This window comes from Cyclopterus lumpus, chromosome 3 (genome assembly GCF_009769545.1).
Source record: "Cyclopterus lumpus isolate fCycLum1 chromosome 3, fCycLum1.pri, whole genome shotgun sequence".
NCBI lineage: Eukaryota > Metazoa > Chordata > Actinopteri > Perciformes > Cyclopteridae > Cyclopterus > Cyclopterus lumpus.
Window position 1 is genome coordinate 11,147,998 of NC_046968.1, and position 18,891 is coordinate 11,166,888.

Sequence of the window (18,891 nt, forward strand, 5' to 3'; positions counted from 1 at the left end):
ACTTAGTCAGCTTGAGTATGTGTGTGTATGTATGTGTGTGCCTATGTGTGTGTGTATGTGTGTGTCTCTGATTTCACTTAAAGATGCAAGATTTTTTTATGTCATACTTAAGGACCACTTAATTAGTTTTCAGTTGATTTTGAGTGAAACTGCAGAGCTTTTACAGTGAGAACAGTAGAAACAATTGTTGACCATTTTTTTAAATACACTGCAGTAAAAGCAAATGGAGAGCTTAATTTCTAGAAAAGCTATCTTTATCCCTTAAAGTAAAGCACTGGCAGGGTATTCATCTTTCTAACCTCACAGACATCACTGAAATTCCTTTTTGGAGGACAAAACACAATATTGCTTTGCATTCTAATGAACTGGAGGCTTTTGGGGAGGTCCAGTTACACTGGGACACAATCCATGCAATTAAAAAGAAATGAGCAAATAAAATCAATGAGGATCGCTTACACTGTGGTGTCAATGGACTCAACAGAGGACAACACAAGAGAGGGATGCGTCCATGTAAAACGACATCAATATCCCAAGGGGAACTTCCCCTGACTGAACAATTCCCAGTATGCCAGGTAGGACTGCAGTGTGGGAGGGATGGTCAGGATTCACTTTTTGTGCCGAGTTGGTTTGAGGCAGAAGTGACTGAACCACTTTTTTTCCTCATGTGGAGCAGTTCCAGAGGGACCACCACATGGCTTGCAGGCCTAGCAGGCACATCACTGACAGTATCGTCACCATGCTCTGTAGGGTTTGATTCATGACAAGAGAGAATTGTGTGCATCCAGCCTGAAGACAGCGTTGCGCTAATGGTGACTGAGTTCATGTCCACACCCAGGTAAATTAATACTGGGCAGGGGGCAGAGACCTTTCAGTTTATGGCAAACCCAGTGTTTGCAGGTGCTGTACAACTTCCTCCGTATGAAGTGAAGCCTTTTTCTTTCTTCTTCTCCTGAGAAGGGTGCCTCTAAAGGGCCAGTGCTGGCTGTGGTGCAGAATATTCTGACACTATCATGCTGGGCTATCACCACTGCACTGCCCAATGGGGGGTAGTAATGCACATTTTAAAAGTGGATTTGCTACTCCGATAGGTAGCATTTGTCTGTGTTGGTGGGAGCAATGAAAGTAGTTGTCCCTTTACAGGGTCGTTGTGTGTCCGTTGTTCAGCTGGCATGAGAAACGCATTCCCCACATCCCGTTGCTGCAACTGACCAGGTGGGAGCTAGCCATTGACCCAGAGCTTTATGGGCCACGACCGCCAGAGTAGGGAGTAGGAGGTCCTGAAGTTGGAGAAGGTTGAGGTGCTGCGGCTTGAGGGTGCCCCTTTCCCAGTGGTGTAGAGTAACGAAGTAGAAATACTTCGTTAGCCTACTGTACTTTTTTTACTTTACTATTTATATTTCTGTTGACTTTCACTTTTACTTCACTACATTTTGCAAAGAAAACTTATACTTCTACTCCGATACATTTCCCCTGAAACCTTCGTTACTTGCTACAAAATTAAATCTATCTTTAGAAAAAAATGAATCATGAGACCAACAGCGGGGACTGTGGTTGAACACAGACTCCAAGCAAGCGGGTTTGGCGGATCAGTGGTCCGAGCTTGAAGTTAAATCATTGGTTAGTCACGTTATTGCGCAATGGCTAACAAGTGCTCTCAAAACCGCGTTCTTTTGATTCCCAGTAATGCCCAGGATGCTAACTTAGCTGGCGAGCGACTACTATGAGTAGATGACTGATTTCATAATGGAAGCACATGCTACTCCCGCAACAAACAACGGTGGTGACGAAGACCAACACCGGATTTAAGTATATCTCGGGCGGTGGAGGAGGGGAGGCCGGTATCTGATCTTCCAATGTAGCTATACATGGTGTATGTTAGGCTAATGTTCGCTAGCTAACGTAAATCAAATGAGACAATTTGTGTAGTAGACAGATCGCTAGCGAGTTGGTGAGCTGAGGAAGTGTTGACAGTTGTGAGATTTTGTTGATTTGAGTTATCTTAGCTATAATCATTGCAGCACTAGTTGGCTAACGTTAGCTAACTTAACATTAGCTAGCCACCACGCCATAGAATTGACAGGAGCCATGAGTGCGCAGCATTACGATTTGAACCGCGTCAGGGTGGGCAGGCTGTGCGTAAACTGTCCATAAACTGTCCATAAACTGTGCACACAGATGTTCTTCAGCCCAAAAAGTTATTTTGAAGATGAACAGGACATTTGTCAGTTTCAAGTAATGACTGGGTTGTTATTTTCGGTGCTGCTTTAGTATTGATTATGTTTTGATATTTGAGTCATTTTGTGGATGATCAGATCGAGTTATGATCGTAGTAGTCACTCAATTGCAGATTCATCTTGAGCAAAACCTTTTCCTATTGTGTTCAGATCAGGCCCAGAGGAGTTTACAAGGCAGGTGTCCTTTCTCAAAAAACTGACCTGATGCATCAAGTTGATATTTTTAGCTGAACACAATATTATGCATTTGCCCTCTACATCCTCTAGTCGCAATGAGCATACTTATACTTATTCCTTCATAGTGTCATATTGCTTTTCGGGAGAATTATGATGATAAGTTCATAGTAGATGCAAAAGTATACGTATGTACAATATATTATGTTGAACATTGTTGCTCCTGGATGGATAACCGCCAACCCAATTATGTTCATCACAACTCCTTGTCCTTGGTCATGGTGGCCACAGCACTTAAAAGAATAAACTTCATAATTATCCAAATTCTGACCCTTTGCTTTTTTATTAACAGCATTTACTTGTACTTTTACTTTTGATACTTAAGTACAGTAAATATCAGATACTTTAATACTTTTACTCAAGTAGTATTCTCATAGGTGACTTTTACTGGAGTTATTTTCCAGTACGGTATCTTTACTTATACTCAAGTATTGCTTTTGGGTACTTTATACACCACTGACCTTTCCTGACGCTCTACCCTTCTGCATATGCCACATGGAGATGAGCTGTGGACCTCTGGTAGGATCCAAACAGCCCATCGGAGGACGTGGGACCATCCAGCAACCAGTCTGATCTGAGGGGGAAGTTCCGACATGTGGAGCCAGTTGTTATGCTGCATCCTTTACATTGCCATAATAGTGGACACTGCCACCATAGAAAGCCATGGTGAGGGTCAGGGCGATGTCAGTGGCTAGCTTAGTGGCCATGGGGTAGCCTGCGGAGGACCAGTGAGATGTTGTTTTGTGCTGCAGTCACCTGAACGGACAGTGAAAAAAGCATACAACTGATCTTGAGGAGACGGCAGTGTGGGTTTATGCAGGATGGATGCAAGGCTTTGTTCCAGCAACGGGACTGTGGGGAAAACCCTTTTCTGTGTCCCATTAGACTCTGGTGAAGGGCTTGTAGCGAGAAACCACTCTTAGCTTTCATTGGTCGGAAAAGCTGTCGAAAGCAAGGGCACAGCGAGATATGTCTAGCAGCGGCTCTTGCTGGTAAACGTCTCTCTCTTAGATGCCATGAGCAGTTGCAGGTTGTTTTGCTGGCAGTGTGACATGTTTTAGACCTTCTGCAGCGTTTATGGTGCCATACGTGTCTTTAAAAAAAAAAAAAAGAGTCTTGATGGGTAAATGATGCTGAGAAGGAGAAACCTGCTGCTGTGGGGCTTCCGGCAACTGTGGGGACAAAGGCCGTAAATGTGAGGCTTCATATCTCTCATCCTCATCAGCCTCCAGTGCACCAAACAATGAGGAGAGAAAGCTCGGAACGAGAACCCGCTTTGGAGGGAGCTAAGCCAGCAGCCTTGTGCCCATCACAGCGGCCCTCGCCAGGGAACCAGCATGAAGGCCTCAACCTGACGACGCAGCTCATTCATAGGCTAGCAGTCCCAGAACTGGCAAGCATCCTGCAGGGTTGGTGCTGGCCCAGCATAGACAGCGTTGAGGCAGCACCCACAGCTGGGATATAGGTCCTTAGGGAGAATTTTCTTCATCTTCTTTACTCATTTACTATTTAACTGCATGGTGCTGACTAAAATGGGGAGCAGATTGTGGTCGCACAGCAGTTATAAATCGCAAGTGCGGACATAAGAGAGGCAAATGTGGGGCATCCGGGCCCAAATTAAATAATCGACTCAAAGTGATAGGATGAACCCTATAGCAACAGCTCTTAGATAACAAAGCCTATAGGAAAAAGAATATCCCAATGCATGCAAGATACAATGCTATTTACAAATCATTTCAAAAAGGATTTCATTGCTATAAAGCCATTAAAATAATCCCTGGCCCTGTGATGACTATTGTAAATTGATTGATTGTATCAGTTTAATTTAACTGAGCTACAGGAGTTAGTTACATTCATTGATTAAAAACATAGTCTCAAGTTGACTTTTTAACGTTTCGAGTTGACTTGTTGAAATGTTATAGATGTCTTAAAAGGCACTTAATTTGGCACTTGACTATATTCCAGAGTAAAGCTAGGTAATCATGTTAAAAGTTAAATGGTTGATGAGGAATAATTATAGATTAGACTGTTTTAATCTAACATAACATGATCTAACCATTTGGCATACTTTCTTGATCATATTTTTATCTGAAGGGCAGCGTGCCCAGTTACAGTTGAAAAGCTATGGTTTGGGCTTTTCAAAGACTCAATTAAAACCTGCCAAAAAATAAAAGTTGGTGTTGATCATGGTGTAAGCCTGAACAACTGCAATATTGTGTAAATAATGTGTCCTCTCTCTCTCTCTCCCTCTCCCTCTCCCTCTCTCTCTCTCTCTCTCTCTCTCTCTCTCCCTCTCTCTCCCTCTCTCTCCCTCTCTCTCTCTCTCTCCCTCTCTCCCTCTCTCTCCCTCTCTCTCTCTCTCTCCCTCTCTCCCTCCCTCTCTCTCTCTCTCTCTCCCTCTCTCTGAGGGTATTTTAACAAGGTGCTGACAAGAAAAATGATAATGATGTGTCTGTCATGATGCAGAGCTGGGTAAATTTGTCACGATGGCAGGTGACTGATGGTTTGCTATCACCAATTGGCCAAACGATGAATTCTTTGCCTGAACTCTCTCTCTCTCTCTCTGTCGTCAGGATGCCTAAAATCAGTCAGCACAGGTAAATCACATCCTCACTCAGGTTTGTGCTCATTGTTCAAAGACAAGTCTGTCTTCCATTCGCAGTCTGAAAGCCTTGAAGTCCTTACGGCAACCTTTACAATCCTAAATGACTGCACTGTAACTGCAACTTTGAAATGTATGACACGGATGCTGTAATCATTCTTCTTTTGATGGTGAAATGTAGGCTACATCAAAGTATTCAGCACAGTTATTGTTTAAATTTGACAGATATTTTAGGAATAAATACTGTAGAGGCCCATTTCTTTTTCTCTTTTCTGTAATGCTTTTTAAACTTGCAGTGTGATACTCACATCCTGTTATTGAAATTGCTGTTGTTTATATGCGTGCATTCAAATCAGTGGTTATAAATGTATAAACTTTCAGTCTCAAGCTTGATGTGTTTAGGATTATAGTTTGTTTCACAAATTCCTTACTGTGTCCTATAATCAGAAATCTCTCTTAAAAAAAATATGTTGCAACAGTTTTCCACAAAGTAAGAATGAGGCAACGTATATTAGAGAGATTTCCACTTATCTTTGCTTAAATAATTTGTTACATAAATGTCCCTGTTTCAGCCGGATTCATAAAGATTACAGACCATCTTCAGAACTCATCTTGTCCCTGCCTGTTGAAGATTAAAACTAAATACAAAGCCTTGACTTCCCTTTTTATTGTGGTATTACAAATCAATGGTATCAATCGTGACATTTGGGCATGAGCAAAGTCCACTGGTAAATGTCATTGAGGGCCCTTAAAAATTCCAATCTAACCTTCAATAATAAGTGATGATTTTAAGGGATGACAATGACATACTGTGTATGGGTTCAATCCATACATTTCTATAATGCATAGATGTGCTCCAGTGGTGAGAACTGACCTGTACAACATTCAGAAGTTGTCTCTGAATGGTAAATCAATATTTCTTACAAGCTGCAAGGTAAGCAAATCGAAGTTCTTTAGCAACAGATAATGAATACAAAATGTCAGTCGACATCAAAAAATTCTTCTTTCATGGAGACAATAAACAATTACTTGGGCTCTACATTTCTAATTATGATACCATCAAGATTGTCTTTCCAAACCTAAAAACACTGTTTACACCAACAAATGGGTACAATTTTAAAATCCACTTTTTTTACCACCCCAAGGGTGTTTTTGTCAAACCAGATTCATCATTCTGTTGCAACAACAGCTTTTCCCATTACTGTCAAGCAGAGCGTCCCTTTGCGGCAAAAGATTTGCCTCTTCACAACCGAACAAGACACTAACTTTTTAACACATGTCATAAAGCTGTGAGACATCTCATTCAGTACATAGGGGCCTGTGTTGATCTGAGACTTCAGACATGCCATGAGAGAACAAGCGGTACGTCATCTGACGGTTTCTCAAATGACAGGCCTGTCACAAAACAGCCAAAAGCTTAGAAGTGCAGTACACTTGACACACGGTCTTCAGGGATGTCCCTGAAAAAATATCGCCCCATTTGAAAAAAAAAAAAAAACCTGTTAGTGTGGGTGGGAGGATGGGATTGGGGTACATAACAAATAAAGCATTGGCCTACAAAAGATCCAGAGGGAACACTCTATGTGCCTCCTTGGTATCCATTTAACAGGAGGGCTTACAGCATCCAGCTACTTACAGCCTTAGCAAAGTGCTATATTACTCACCCAGCTCAGCTGGAAACACTATAGAAAATGTGTTTGCTGAGGATCTGCTCTCCTTTATCAATCCCAAACAGCAGGGACCAGAGCTCTAAGCACTATGCCAGGGTTCCAGCAACAGCAAACAACATTTCAGACGGAAAAAAAGAAGGAATGGTTTCACAAATAAGATTTCAGTTTTGTCTCTGTAAATCCTTTAAAGCTGATTCTAACACAGCACATCCTACGGAGTTCCCACAGAGGCTATTCAAAGACCCTGCCTTTGAAAAAGTAACATGCAGACTCAGAAGTACAAGTGTACACACAGGCAGTCAATGCAGACAGACGGACACACAGCCTTAAAAAGAAATACACAGAGAAAATAAGAAGCATATGGAAGGGCACTGAATATCAATCAGAATCATTTATTTCTTACCGATGAAGAGGTTCCATTCAGCATCTAGGTCTGCCTGGTTTGCTAAACAGCCCCTCATAACGTTGTGACAGTAGTTGTGACAGGGTTTCAGCCCCGGCATGCTGCGACAGTATGGACAGTACAGCATCTTGGTCAAGGCTCTGACACATGCTGGGATTACATTCACCTATGAAGCAAAGAGAAGTGCCTCAGTTAGGTCAAGTCTCTTCCAGCTCATTACACCTTAATACTTGTTTTAAGACATGCTATATGATTCATAAAAGAGACATAGAAGTTGTCATGAAACAGGAAAATTGCACACCACACGCTTTTATATTTCTTTATTTCTCCAAAACATTGTGAGGTTTCCACAGAAACCAAGCATCAACAGTCAGGGTTGTAACTCCCCATAGACAGTGGAGGGGAAGGAAAAGTCATTTCAACATTTGACAAACATCACCACACTACATCACATCTTCCAAAACTTGAACTGTGAAAACCCACCAGATACAACTGTATGACAAGACAATGTTTACGACTCTGTCCATCTTGATTGCTTGTGAAGGCTGTGCCTTTTTGTTGTTGGCCCATGTCATTGCACCGGCTAAAGTGAAAGCGACAGGATTCTCACATCTGCTTCCCTTCAGAGGAGGGGATGCAGAACAAAGAATATATCTGATAATTGGCCTGTCAGCCTCTGTATTCATGCTTGACTTTAGATTTTGTTCAGTGTGTGTGTGTGTGTGTGTACGTGCACAGGGAAAGTAGGCAGATACAACCAGACACCATATTCAATACTTAAAGCGGTTGAGATGTAGTCTAAAATCATCAATTTGCTTCACAATCTATACAGCCTCAAACACCCTTGACTCTGAAGGCCAATTTATACTTCTGCGTTATAGCTGCGCAGCAGGTAAACTGTAGATTTGTATCTTGGCCTGTCGGGCACCTCTCTATTAATGTAATGGTGGAGGTAGAACCCAAATGGTACGGCTTTGTCGGCCGGTATAGCCACTGCTTGGTTTTGGCTCAACTCTTTTCAACATGGCGGCCATTTCTTATCTTATTTTACAGCTGAACGGTACACTAAACATGATTCTGAAAACATTTGAGACAAGAAACAGGTAATGCAGTAACATCATCTTCATTCATATTTGATCAGCACTGGCCGAGTTTGACAGTTTGATCAAGTTTCACAAGCCTGCTTGAGGTTGAGTTGTAATCACGCAAATTGTCAAAAGTCAACTTGCTGTTATTAGCTCCAACTCCAACATGATCTGCTCAGTTTCAACAAAGAACTGTGTCTGGTTTCAGTCGCCATTGCTTGAAGTACTAACAAAAACTCAACACAGTTGCATAGAAACCCTATCGCCAAATGGCGATATATAAAACATAGTTCGGGAACGAAGACCACGCCCCAAACACAGCTCATTTCCTGTGCATGAAGTACTTAAGCACAATGAACTCATTCACTTCCTCTTCGACTCAGCCCTCAGACCAGCTATAGGCTGAAGTCCCAGAGCTCCCTCCTTCACTTTCCATGCTTCGTTGGCAGCATCCTCGGCTGCGTTTAGCCATCCACGATCCCCACTAGCGTTACCCATCCCACCTTGACTGCTCCCCATTTTTTCCAAAGCTTCGTCAGCAGCCAGTTTCAGCACCTTCCAATTTATTTTCCAACTCCCGAGTCTCACTTTAGCCACCGCATTCATTCAGTCACATCTGCTCGACCACGTCACACGCTTGAGCAACAGATTCTCGCCGGTAACAAAAATCTATCTTTCTTAATGAATTAATTAATCTATCTACACACATCCCAGGAGAATCGCTAACCGCTCTCGACCGCTCTGCACTCAAACAGCCACTTCCTACCTGACGACCATATCACCAAGCCAGAAGACATCCAGCTAGTCACAGACGCAGCCCCATCCACCATTCTTCTACCATTGCCAATACCATTACTTATTTTACTATCACCTACGCTGCTGTTAATATCAGTAGTTTTAACTTTCCATCATTATTCCGCTTACTACTCTAATGACAAGAATCATTTATATCATATGCATCAAACGTGTTGTAACCCTGTTATGTTGTAGAGAAGAAGAAAAAGAGAGCTAAGAAGTCCTTTGGGGCTCCATGTCCAGCCTCGACGCACTCACACGTAGCCATGCAACTCAAAGGTCTCCCTAAAGCTGAACCGCTCTCCAAACCTACACGTTTGCCCCTCCCTTCAGACCTTCTTACCCGCTGCATCCATACAGACCGCTCAGGCTATCTGTCTCCCTCCACGGACAAAGTATTAGAGTCTACGTTCCCGAAGGCTTTTTTCAGCCTCCTGCGCTGCCGACCACCATCCGTTATGACATGCCACCATGTCTGACATCTCCATCCATCGTACATGGTCTATCACCCCAAACGCAGCAAGACCAACCTGAACGGCATCAGGAACACTCACCGGCACTCGTCTTTATTAAGCTATCTCTTGGGGACTCTGCACTACCAGAGCTTGTGAAGAGACGGCCCCCACTCACAAGTCTCCACCATTTGAAACCCATATCGCTATCAGCGTGGTCTTTGTTAATGAAGTAGCATTTTGGAAGTGTAATTCCAGAGCGACGCAGACAGACCAGCGCAAAAGCAGAACACAAAGCATGGTGATGTAAATACAGCAGAAGATAAAAGTGTTATGAACCTGAAAAAAATAAACATCTGTGCACTTTGGTAGCCCATGGCAACACCTGATGCTGTGCTGTGACACAACACAGTTGAACACTGCAGGCTGCCTTTGATTCTATTGGTACAATTGCCAGACCATATGTGAGAAAAGAAAAGATAAGGAAGAGGAAGAGACATATATGTAGACTATTAGTGTTTTTTCTATTGCTGCTTGGCACAAGAACCAAATTAACCATCTTTGACATTTGCAATCTGCTTCTGACATGACGTGATGTCTTGTAAGAGGCCCATTAAACTAGTTTGTTAGCTGTCAATTCCACTGCTGCATGTCATCCGCGGTATATGTATTGCGTAAATTGTTAATATCACTTGAGGAGTGTGATAAACCTTCACAATCAAGGTTTATTTGATTGAACACATTTTACAGCTCACGTGCCTGTGTTTTCCTGTGTTTACCATTCATTCTCTGGCTATACATCAGCCTCCACTTCCGAACAGATACAAACACTTATACTTTCAAAACCATTTATTTAATGTTTAAGCACTAGTTATAGATGCCGAATAGGGGTAAGGTTCTGTCCATTTTAATATTAGTACATTATATATATATATATATACCATAGTGCTAATAAGTGTTTGCTATCAGCCAATATGGACCCTTCACAATAATTTAATTTCATGAACGACATTAACTAGCGTTTAATTGATACATTTTCTAATTAACAGGTGGTGCTGGAGGGAGAAAAAAAAAAAGAAAAACAAACAACAAGAAAACAGAAAGACAGATAAAGAAGAACGGATCGAGAAAAAACGGGCAAGACACAAGCAGACTATCAGAGGGAACGGGCAGGTGGCAGGAACCGACACATTTGGACAGAAGCAGAACCAAGCACCTGCCAATCACAGTGTTTGCTTTGGAGACGGCTGCCTCCGAATTCCATAAGAATGTGTTACTTGCAAATACACGTTTTAGGATTCTATAATGATGCATTTTGTAAAAAAAGATCTATATAATATTTCACTGGCAGATTATAAAAGCAGCCAACACCAAATACGGTGGTGCCCTTTCATTAATTAATTAACTGATAGCTTGTACAGCCCACGTGTAGCTTTAACCTTAAGATTTCAATGTGGTGATTCTGTGACTTCACTCCAGTTTCTGTTTTGAAGAAATCAGTATCACACATAAAGATCCATGCAATTCATCAGTCTGTGGTACCTCAGACGGGGACGAGACAGTTTTTAGATTGCACCTTCCACCTCTGCTCGCGTGCTCATGCATCTCCTGCAATCTCCTTCCTTTTTCTCTTTCCCTCTCCCCCAACAACAACTCAAACCCCACACATTAAATATAACATTTTCCTATCAAGTTATTCGAATCCTTTTATTTTACAGACTCATTTGCATATAAATCTGTATTTGTCATAGTGACAGAGGAAAGAGAGAGGGGGTGCTCGTCCCCTTTGTGTTCACTGTTGGCTCAGCTTCACTGTACCTGGGCAAGGACATCAAATCCAGTTTAAACCACTATCATAAAACAAAAACTAGTTGACAAGATGACTTTGGAATACATTCCCTTGATAAATGCACTGTTCCACTGCTATGGTATGAATGATAAGAGCAATACAGAGGAGCCTAATGAATATATAACAGGCCAATGACATATCATCCTTAAACCATTGCTAGTGTCATTTTCTACAATTTAGTACCATCACACTTTTTTCTTTATTCCAACTTGTACAATAAAGCGCAGTATATATTAATAAGAATATAAAGATTAAAAAGTTCTGGGAATAATCTGTTCCTGTCAATTCAATTAAACTTGGCCCAGTTTGTGAACAGCCTATTTAAGAGACATGGAGAAAACACTGGGAGAGATTTGCTAACCATAGACCCGTTCCGACTAAAGTCTTTACATTCATTGGGACTTTTTAGTGGCCACCAAAGAAATATATTTCATACTGCAAATAGGAAGAATGTTTTAATCTCCCCTTGAGCTTTGTGAGCCTTTAGAAAATGCACATTAACATGGTGCCTCTTAATGCAATTATCTTTCAGAGATACTCTACATCATTGCAGTCACTGTATGCCCTGGATGAAGGCTAATCTGATAATCTTGTTAGCACTTATTTACATTTAAGTGGATGGAATAGTTTAAAGCAGGCTGAGTGTAGGATGCCTCAGATCCAGAGTGAGATTAAAAAACTAATCTACTCATCTGATGTTTCAGTGCTATGATAACACTGCGTGGAGAGCATGTGTTTGAGTGTGAGGAGGAAGTATTTAAATCCTTTATTTAAGTAAAAGTAAGAATACTGCACAGAAAGAAATATTCCATTTCAACTAAAACGTCCTAGAGGTGCAGTGAAGTTTATTGGCCCATTCCAAGCTTTTTTGAGTCCAATTCGTTTTTTTGCAGATTCAATTTCTGTTCTTCGTTCTTAGATCCATAAATTACATCAAGGCTCCAGACTAAACTAAACCGTCCTGGAACCATATCCCTTAAGTCAGCCATCAAAAATTCTAAATGTTTTTTTCTTTTTTTTTTCTAATGTCATCTATAGTAGTTATTTGCATAAAACCCCAATTCAAATGATCAGGAGATAGGAGATTTACTTTGATAAAAAAATGAATCGTGGCATTAGTAGTTCTAATTTTACATTATAAGAGTAAGAGCTATAAGAGTAATACTAGTAAGAGCAAGTTAGAAAATGAAACCTTTACTAAATACCATTTTTTACTGAGTGGAACTTGAACATACCATATTTCAAGTCAATATAACCTCAGTTAACGTTAGCTGTCTAGTGTCAAACTGATTATTCTGTGCATATTTAATGTTAATGAATTACAATATAATAATTGTATGAGTTAGGTTTTCCAAATGATTTTAAGGTTGTTCCTCCACTGCATGTTTAGGCGCTGGCAGTTGTAAACAATTTCAGGTTATCATTACGTAAACATTTGTAAGTAGCGTTTACTTTCGTAGTTGGTCAAGGTGAAGCACATTTTTTTCTGTTCTATATATACTGTTGATATACTAGGCCAAAGCATCATATTTCATATAACTTTCATTTGTTTAAGGTTACTTTGTTTGATATTTTATTTTTACCTAAAATGACTAAGCATTCTGCATACTAAGTATTTTAACTTTTCACACATTAAATACATATTGCTGTACCTTTTAAATATACATGTAATTGCCAGATTTGTACATTGTCGTATAAGTACTTTTGCTGGCCATCTTGTTAGCTTGCTGCTTTAAGAGAGAGAGATGCAGTCAGCATTTCAGCCAGACTCCTGATGTGAGCATTGACTTTATTCAGGATTGGAAACGTCAGATTATATATCACATGAGCCCCAGCAATAATAAAGCAAGCACTTCTCATTTCATTCCATAAAAGGCCAGTTGGGAGCCGTTACACTCACCTGAGTTCACGATCAGCAATAAGACATATTCACGATAAATAAATCATTATAATAAAGGACAAGGCCCACTATCCTAATGAGAGATAAAACTAAATGACACTCTTGCTAGACATCACCTTGTCTATCCGACAGGGTGTTGTCATGCACATATGGTGTGAACTCCCTTTAGGAGTAACAGAGAGGGAAGAGGACAGAAGATGGAAATTGCTTTGTGCCACAATCTAATGAAGTTGTGAGGAATGACAATGACTTTGCAAGCTACCAAGGCCAATCATGGGGAACACTAGTGGGACATTGAGACTGTCGCCAAAAAATTGTCTCGATAGTTCCGTCATAATTGTTGTGACAGGCTGCGCTGCTTTGCACTGATTGGACATGGATGTAAGACTGCATTGGTGCCCCAATGTCCCCACTCAATTCCACAGTCATTAGTGTCAATGGCAATATGAGTGATCTGTCACTGTGCATGTCAGACTACCATCTGCTACCAAGAGAAACATGTGCCTGGTCGCACCAAACATCTGCGTAAAAACTTCACTAATTTCTTCCTAATTGAAGGGTTACATCAAAGGTTGTTGCAATAAAAATCAGAAATGATTTTCTTAAGTTGGAGAAAATTCCCAACATCAGCTGGAATATGCTCACAGAAGGTAACAGTATAACCTTCATGCACTACACATAAGTTAATGCTTCTTATAGATATGGCCAAAACATGTTTTCTGAGGTCCATCAACATTTAATTGAGTTTATGGACGTCTGTGGCATGGAGGCGTCTTCCAATCATTTAAAATGTAAACAATTGTTTATTATTTACTCTCTTATTGGACTTTACCAAGTCATGATGACATAAATAAGTAAATAAAGGCTTTGAATTGAAAAAAAAGAAAGAGAAAAGTATTACTTTCCTTCATCCATGAAGGTAATCTGACCTTAACCAACTGTTAACGTTTTTTGGGGGGAAGATTTTCCATATCTGATGCTAGGGTACATGGACAGAGGATGTTGTATGTTGCATATTAGTGATTTGTGATATTTGTCAAATACAATTGCATACAAAATTTAATTGAAATACTTTGAGTGGCCTAAATATAGCCACAAGTAATTAACCGCCTTGTGTGTACCTAAAATGTGTCCATTATGCTCTGATTCGCAGTTAAATGTGTGGTGTCTCCTCGGTAGTAAGTCAGACACGTTCCCGGTGGATGTTGGCCTCCGCCAGGGCTGCCCTTTATCACCGGTCCTGTTCGTGACCTTCATGGACAGGATATCTAGGCGCAGCCAGAGGCCGGAGAGGATCCGGTTCGGGAGTCTCGGGATCGCCTCTCTGCTGTTTGCGGATGATGTGGTCCTGTTTGCCTCCTCGGACCGTGACCTCCAGCATTCACTGGGGCGTTTTGCAGCAGAGTGCGAAGCGGCAGGGATGAGAGTTAGCACCTCCAAATCTGAGGCCATGGTGCTCTGCCGGAAACCGGCGGATTGCTCCCTCCAGGTGGGGGCAAACTGCCTACCCCAAGCGAAGGAGTTCAAGAGGGTAAGGTGGAGCGGGAGATCGACAGGCGGATCGGTGCGGCTGCAGCAGTAAAACAGGCGCTGTACCGGTCCGTCTTAGTGAAGAGGGAGCTGAGCCGGAAGGCAAAGCTCTCCATTTACTGGTCGGTCTACGTTCCAACCCTCACCTATGGTCACGAACTCTGGGTTGTGACCGAAAGAACGAGATCTCGGATACAAGCGGCCGAAATGAGCTTCCTCCGTAGGGTGTCCGGGCTCAGCCTTAGAGATATAAGGAGCTCGGACATCAGGGGGAGCTTGGAGTCGAGTCGCTGCTCCTTCGTTTCGAAAGGAGTCAGCTGAGGTGGTTCGGGCATCTAGTCAGGATGCCTCCTGGACGCCTCCCGTTAGAGGAAGACCAAGGACACGCTGGAGGGATTATATCTCCCGGCTGGCCTTGGAACGCCTCGGGAAATTGACAAGATAAACAAATGGGTAAACTTGCATATTCATCATTTGGTACACAATCTCAGATATGACAGCATACAAGTTGTCATTGGTCTGTAGCACTGTTATGTAGCACATAATTATTTGTCCTCTGAACATTCATCTCCCTCCACTCAGCCAAAGAAAATTCCAGAGAGCCTGCACTAAAATCATCTTGCTGTCAAATCAATGAATGTCTGAGAACGAGAGAATAGTCCACTTGTGAGCAGCTGTGCCGCTACAAAACAACACAGCAGTATTTGGTGGACACGGCGACCGCGGATCTACCCTGACATGTACCATGTTATGTGGCATGTCTGAAGCAGCCGTTAGGACTGTTTCTTTAATTTACCAAGACAAGTGCAAACATGTTAAAAGCCAGCCTGTGCTGCTCGATGACTAGGCACAGCATATAGTGAGCCGTTCATCTCAGGTGGGTACAAGACCTGCAAACACTGTGTTTCTATCCATCTGCCGTGGAGCCTCTTGGATTAAAGCATAGCACTCACCCTGTGTCCGTCAGACTCTGAAGGTCTGCAGCTCAGTCTGAATGTCAGGGGCAAACAGGTCTCACGTGGCTGCCAGGAAACCTCTGAACAAATGTCACAACATCGGTGCTGAAGACCTTCTCTAAGTGCTCGTTAAATAAAGATGTGGTGCCATACTAAGTCAAGGTGCAAAAAAGTAGTCATATGATGTGATCTGGGTTGACACAGTCAACTGATGTGACATATTTGCACTAGTTGTTGGATAAGATTTTTCATCTCACAACATGTTGGAACTCTGTATCAGACTGACTAAGTTTCTATCTTTCAGAGTTTTCAGTGTGAAATTGAAGAACATGGAGAGATGTATATGACGTATTTCTTTATTATCCTTTCATATCATGTCCTTGTATTTCAGACCACATGCTGCCTCTGATTTTTTCCAACATTCTGCAGTTCACCACAGATCAAAATCTTTTAATTAAAAAGGACATCTTTGGTGCAGCACATTTCCCGATGACGTGCCAACCTTTTTGAGCCCGTTGCCATCTGCCATCGCAGCACTGTGGCTGAGGCCTTATTCCCAGCAAGCTGTGTGAGCTGTGAGCCAGCAAGAGAGAGGAGACGGAGAGAAAGGGAGGGCGAGAGAGACGGACAAGTTCGTCCAGTGCATCTGTAGAAGTGGGCCTCAGCAGAGGAACATGCATGAACCATACTCTCTTATGGAGAAGATCACATTAATTGCCGATTAAACTATCGAAAACAGTTACCGATATGATGTTTCTCACATTTCAGCAATCTGGCAGAGCATTAATATAAGGTAAATGTTCTGTAAAGATTAGAAACTGCTTTGGAGCTTAATGTCAAATTATCTGACAGTTCGTGGTTGGAAATGAGTGTATAATGAGATCAACATGACAGTGTAAGCCATCAGGAAAAACAAATCCCTTAGTACAAAATATCTTCCTTCCTTCCAATGTCACGAATAAATATGCACCATGAATTAGACTTCCTGTGCGTATGCAGAGTGAGTGCTCTAAATGCCTGAACTTTATAGCTTTCAAAAGGTCCAAATCCATGCAATCTTCTCTGAGCAGGTCTTAATATGGTTGAAATGCGTTTTAAATACCCCCAGGATAAAACTCTTAATGGTCATCATAAACTGTAATCCAGAGAGATTCTACTCTTAATCCAGGATCGGGGTCCAGGAAACTGTTCAGTGCAAGTCGAGTGCAATCCCATTTTATGGAGCGATATCTCTCTGTTCTGACTTGACTGCATGCAGAGCTGTCGGTTAGCAGTAATTATGTGTAGCTCATCATCATCAGAGCACCATCATGTGTTAATGTAACGTGGAAATTGAACAGACAGATGGTTGAATGCAGCCATTTCATATAAAAGGCACATTTTGTCATTCTGAAACCTCTGTTTTTCATTACAGATTTAGTTATTTGAGTTAAAGCCTTTTAACGGTGGCTATAGAGCCATTCACTAGGGGCAATGTACAATTTTCAACACGCATGCCGTAGAAATGTATTTAATATATATATATATATATATATATATATATATATATATATATATATATATTTATTTTTAAACACTCAGAAGTTCTCTATCAATGAAGACCCAAAATGTGAGTTATGTATAATTAATGAGATAAAATAACATCGTTGATAAAATTAGCAGCAGTGGAAGGTCAAGAATGATCTTTCAATCTCGACTTTTAAGTGGATGAAGACAATAAATCCTTTAAGCTCTCAGGAAAGAACATGGAAATTTCACAACTGGGCCTACCGTGATAAGAATCGATCCCAAATCCATGAGCAGCAACTATGCATCAATATAATAATGCAATATTATTATTTATATATCCCATTGAACTATGGCTATAACTAACTATTATTTCCATTACCTATTCATTTGCTGATTATTTTCTCAATAAATTGATTCATCTTTCGGTGTGCAGCATGTCAGAGTCATTACAGTTTCCCAGAATCTGCTTCAACGATTAATAATTTAAGAGAATACTTGCAGATTAATTTTCTGTTGATTAAATAATTGATCAATCAGGTAACTGTTGCAGCGCATATTCTGCATAATGAGTACTTTTGATACATAGCTACATGTAAATGCCTTTGTTTCTACATTTCCTTAATTCTAATTCTAATGGTTGGACTTTTACTTGAAATGATCATTTTTACATTGTCGTATTAGTCCTTTTTTTCTACCCCTTCCACTGTTACATGACAAATTATACACATTATTCCACAGATGGATTGTTGAAGACAACTTTACAGTTTAATCACCAAATAAGTGATTTGCTAAAATAACACAAACTGCTGAATGACCAAACACAGCAAAACACTGATTTCGGAAGATAGAGTAATTACATTTATAACACCACACAAATGTCGCATATAATCCCTGTTGCTCATGGATACAAAATCAAACACAAAGTGCCTTGTATATGTGGTGTGCTTACGCCTAAGAAGTGAGAAATTGGTATGTACTCTAAGACTGTGTTTTAAGGAGATGCAAGTGGCTTTTTGTCACTGGAAGAAGTACGCAGGGTGATTCTTAGGTCAAGGTGATTTGTCATGTCAAGCAACTTTTTCACTTCTAGTTCAAAAGTATGGTTGTTCACCAACCTGACAGTCTTTAGCAATGCCACACTGTTTCCTGGGCCCACTTCATAATTGATGAGGAACAGAGGAATATGGGATTTCATCCAGAGTGAGGGTGGCTTTTAGGCCTTGGACAGTTGTGTAGAGGTGATCATTTTAACTCTTCATCTGTAAAAGCCGCAATGCCACTGAGGAATGGTGGAAGGCAAGCTAAAGGACACTAATAAACATTGAAACATCACTAACTCTTCATAGGTGATATATGGAAGCAGGCTACGGCAGGGAGGTTATGGCACTTTATTATGTAAATAATATCATGATGTAAATTCCCACAATCCCCCATAATTAAGTGAGGTCTGTTGTTATATGAGGAGAGGGATGATATATCAAGTTGATAGTTCAGTTTCAGACACAATAATAATAAAAATTGGTCATGGTTTAGTATCTGGTCTAATGGAGAGGATAAAGTAGATTATGAATTTGATTGCTGCTTACTTTGTGTGTTACTATAATGTGGAAAATATTATTTTTCAAGTTGTGTTTAGAGGCCACAGTTGTCATAAACTGACATTTGAAGTCAT

The 18,891-nt window shown here is 41.0% G+C and overlaps 1 protein-coding gene across 1 annotated transcript in view; it reads right to left on the reverse strand.

The window, feature by feature from the left end:
- Window positions 1-18,891, reverse strand: part of gpc6a (glypican 6a) — a 124,914-nt gene that overhangs the window by 38,425 nt on the left and 67,598 nt on the right. Inside the window, exon 4 of the mRNA XM_034527255.1 lies at window positions 7,144-7,309. Within this exon, the coding sequence (XP_034383146.1) occupies window positions 7,144-7,309 (166 nt within the window). The remainder of the gene's footprint in view (window positions 1-7,143; window positions 7,310-18,891) is intronic.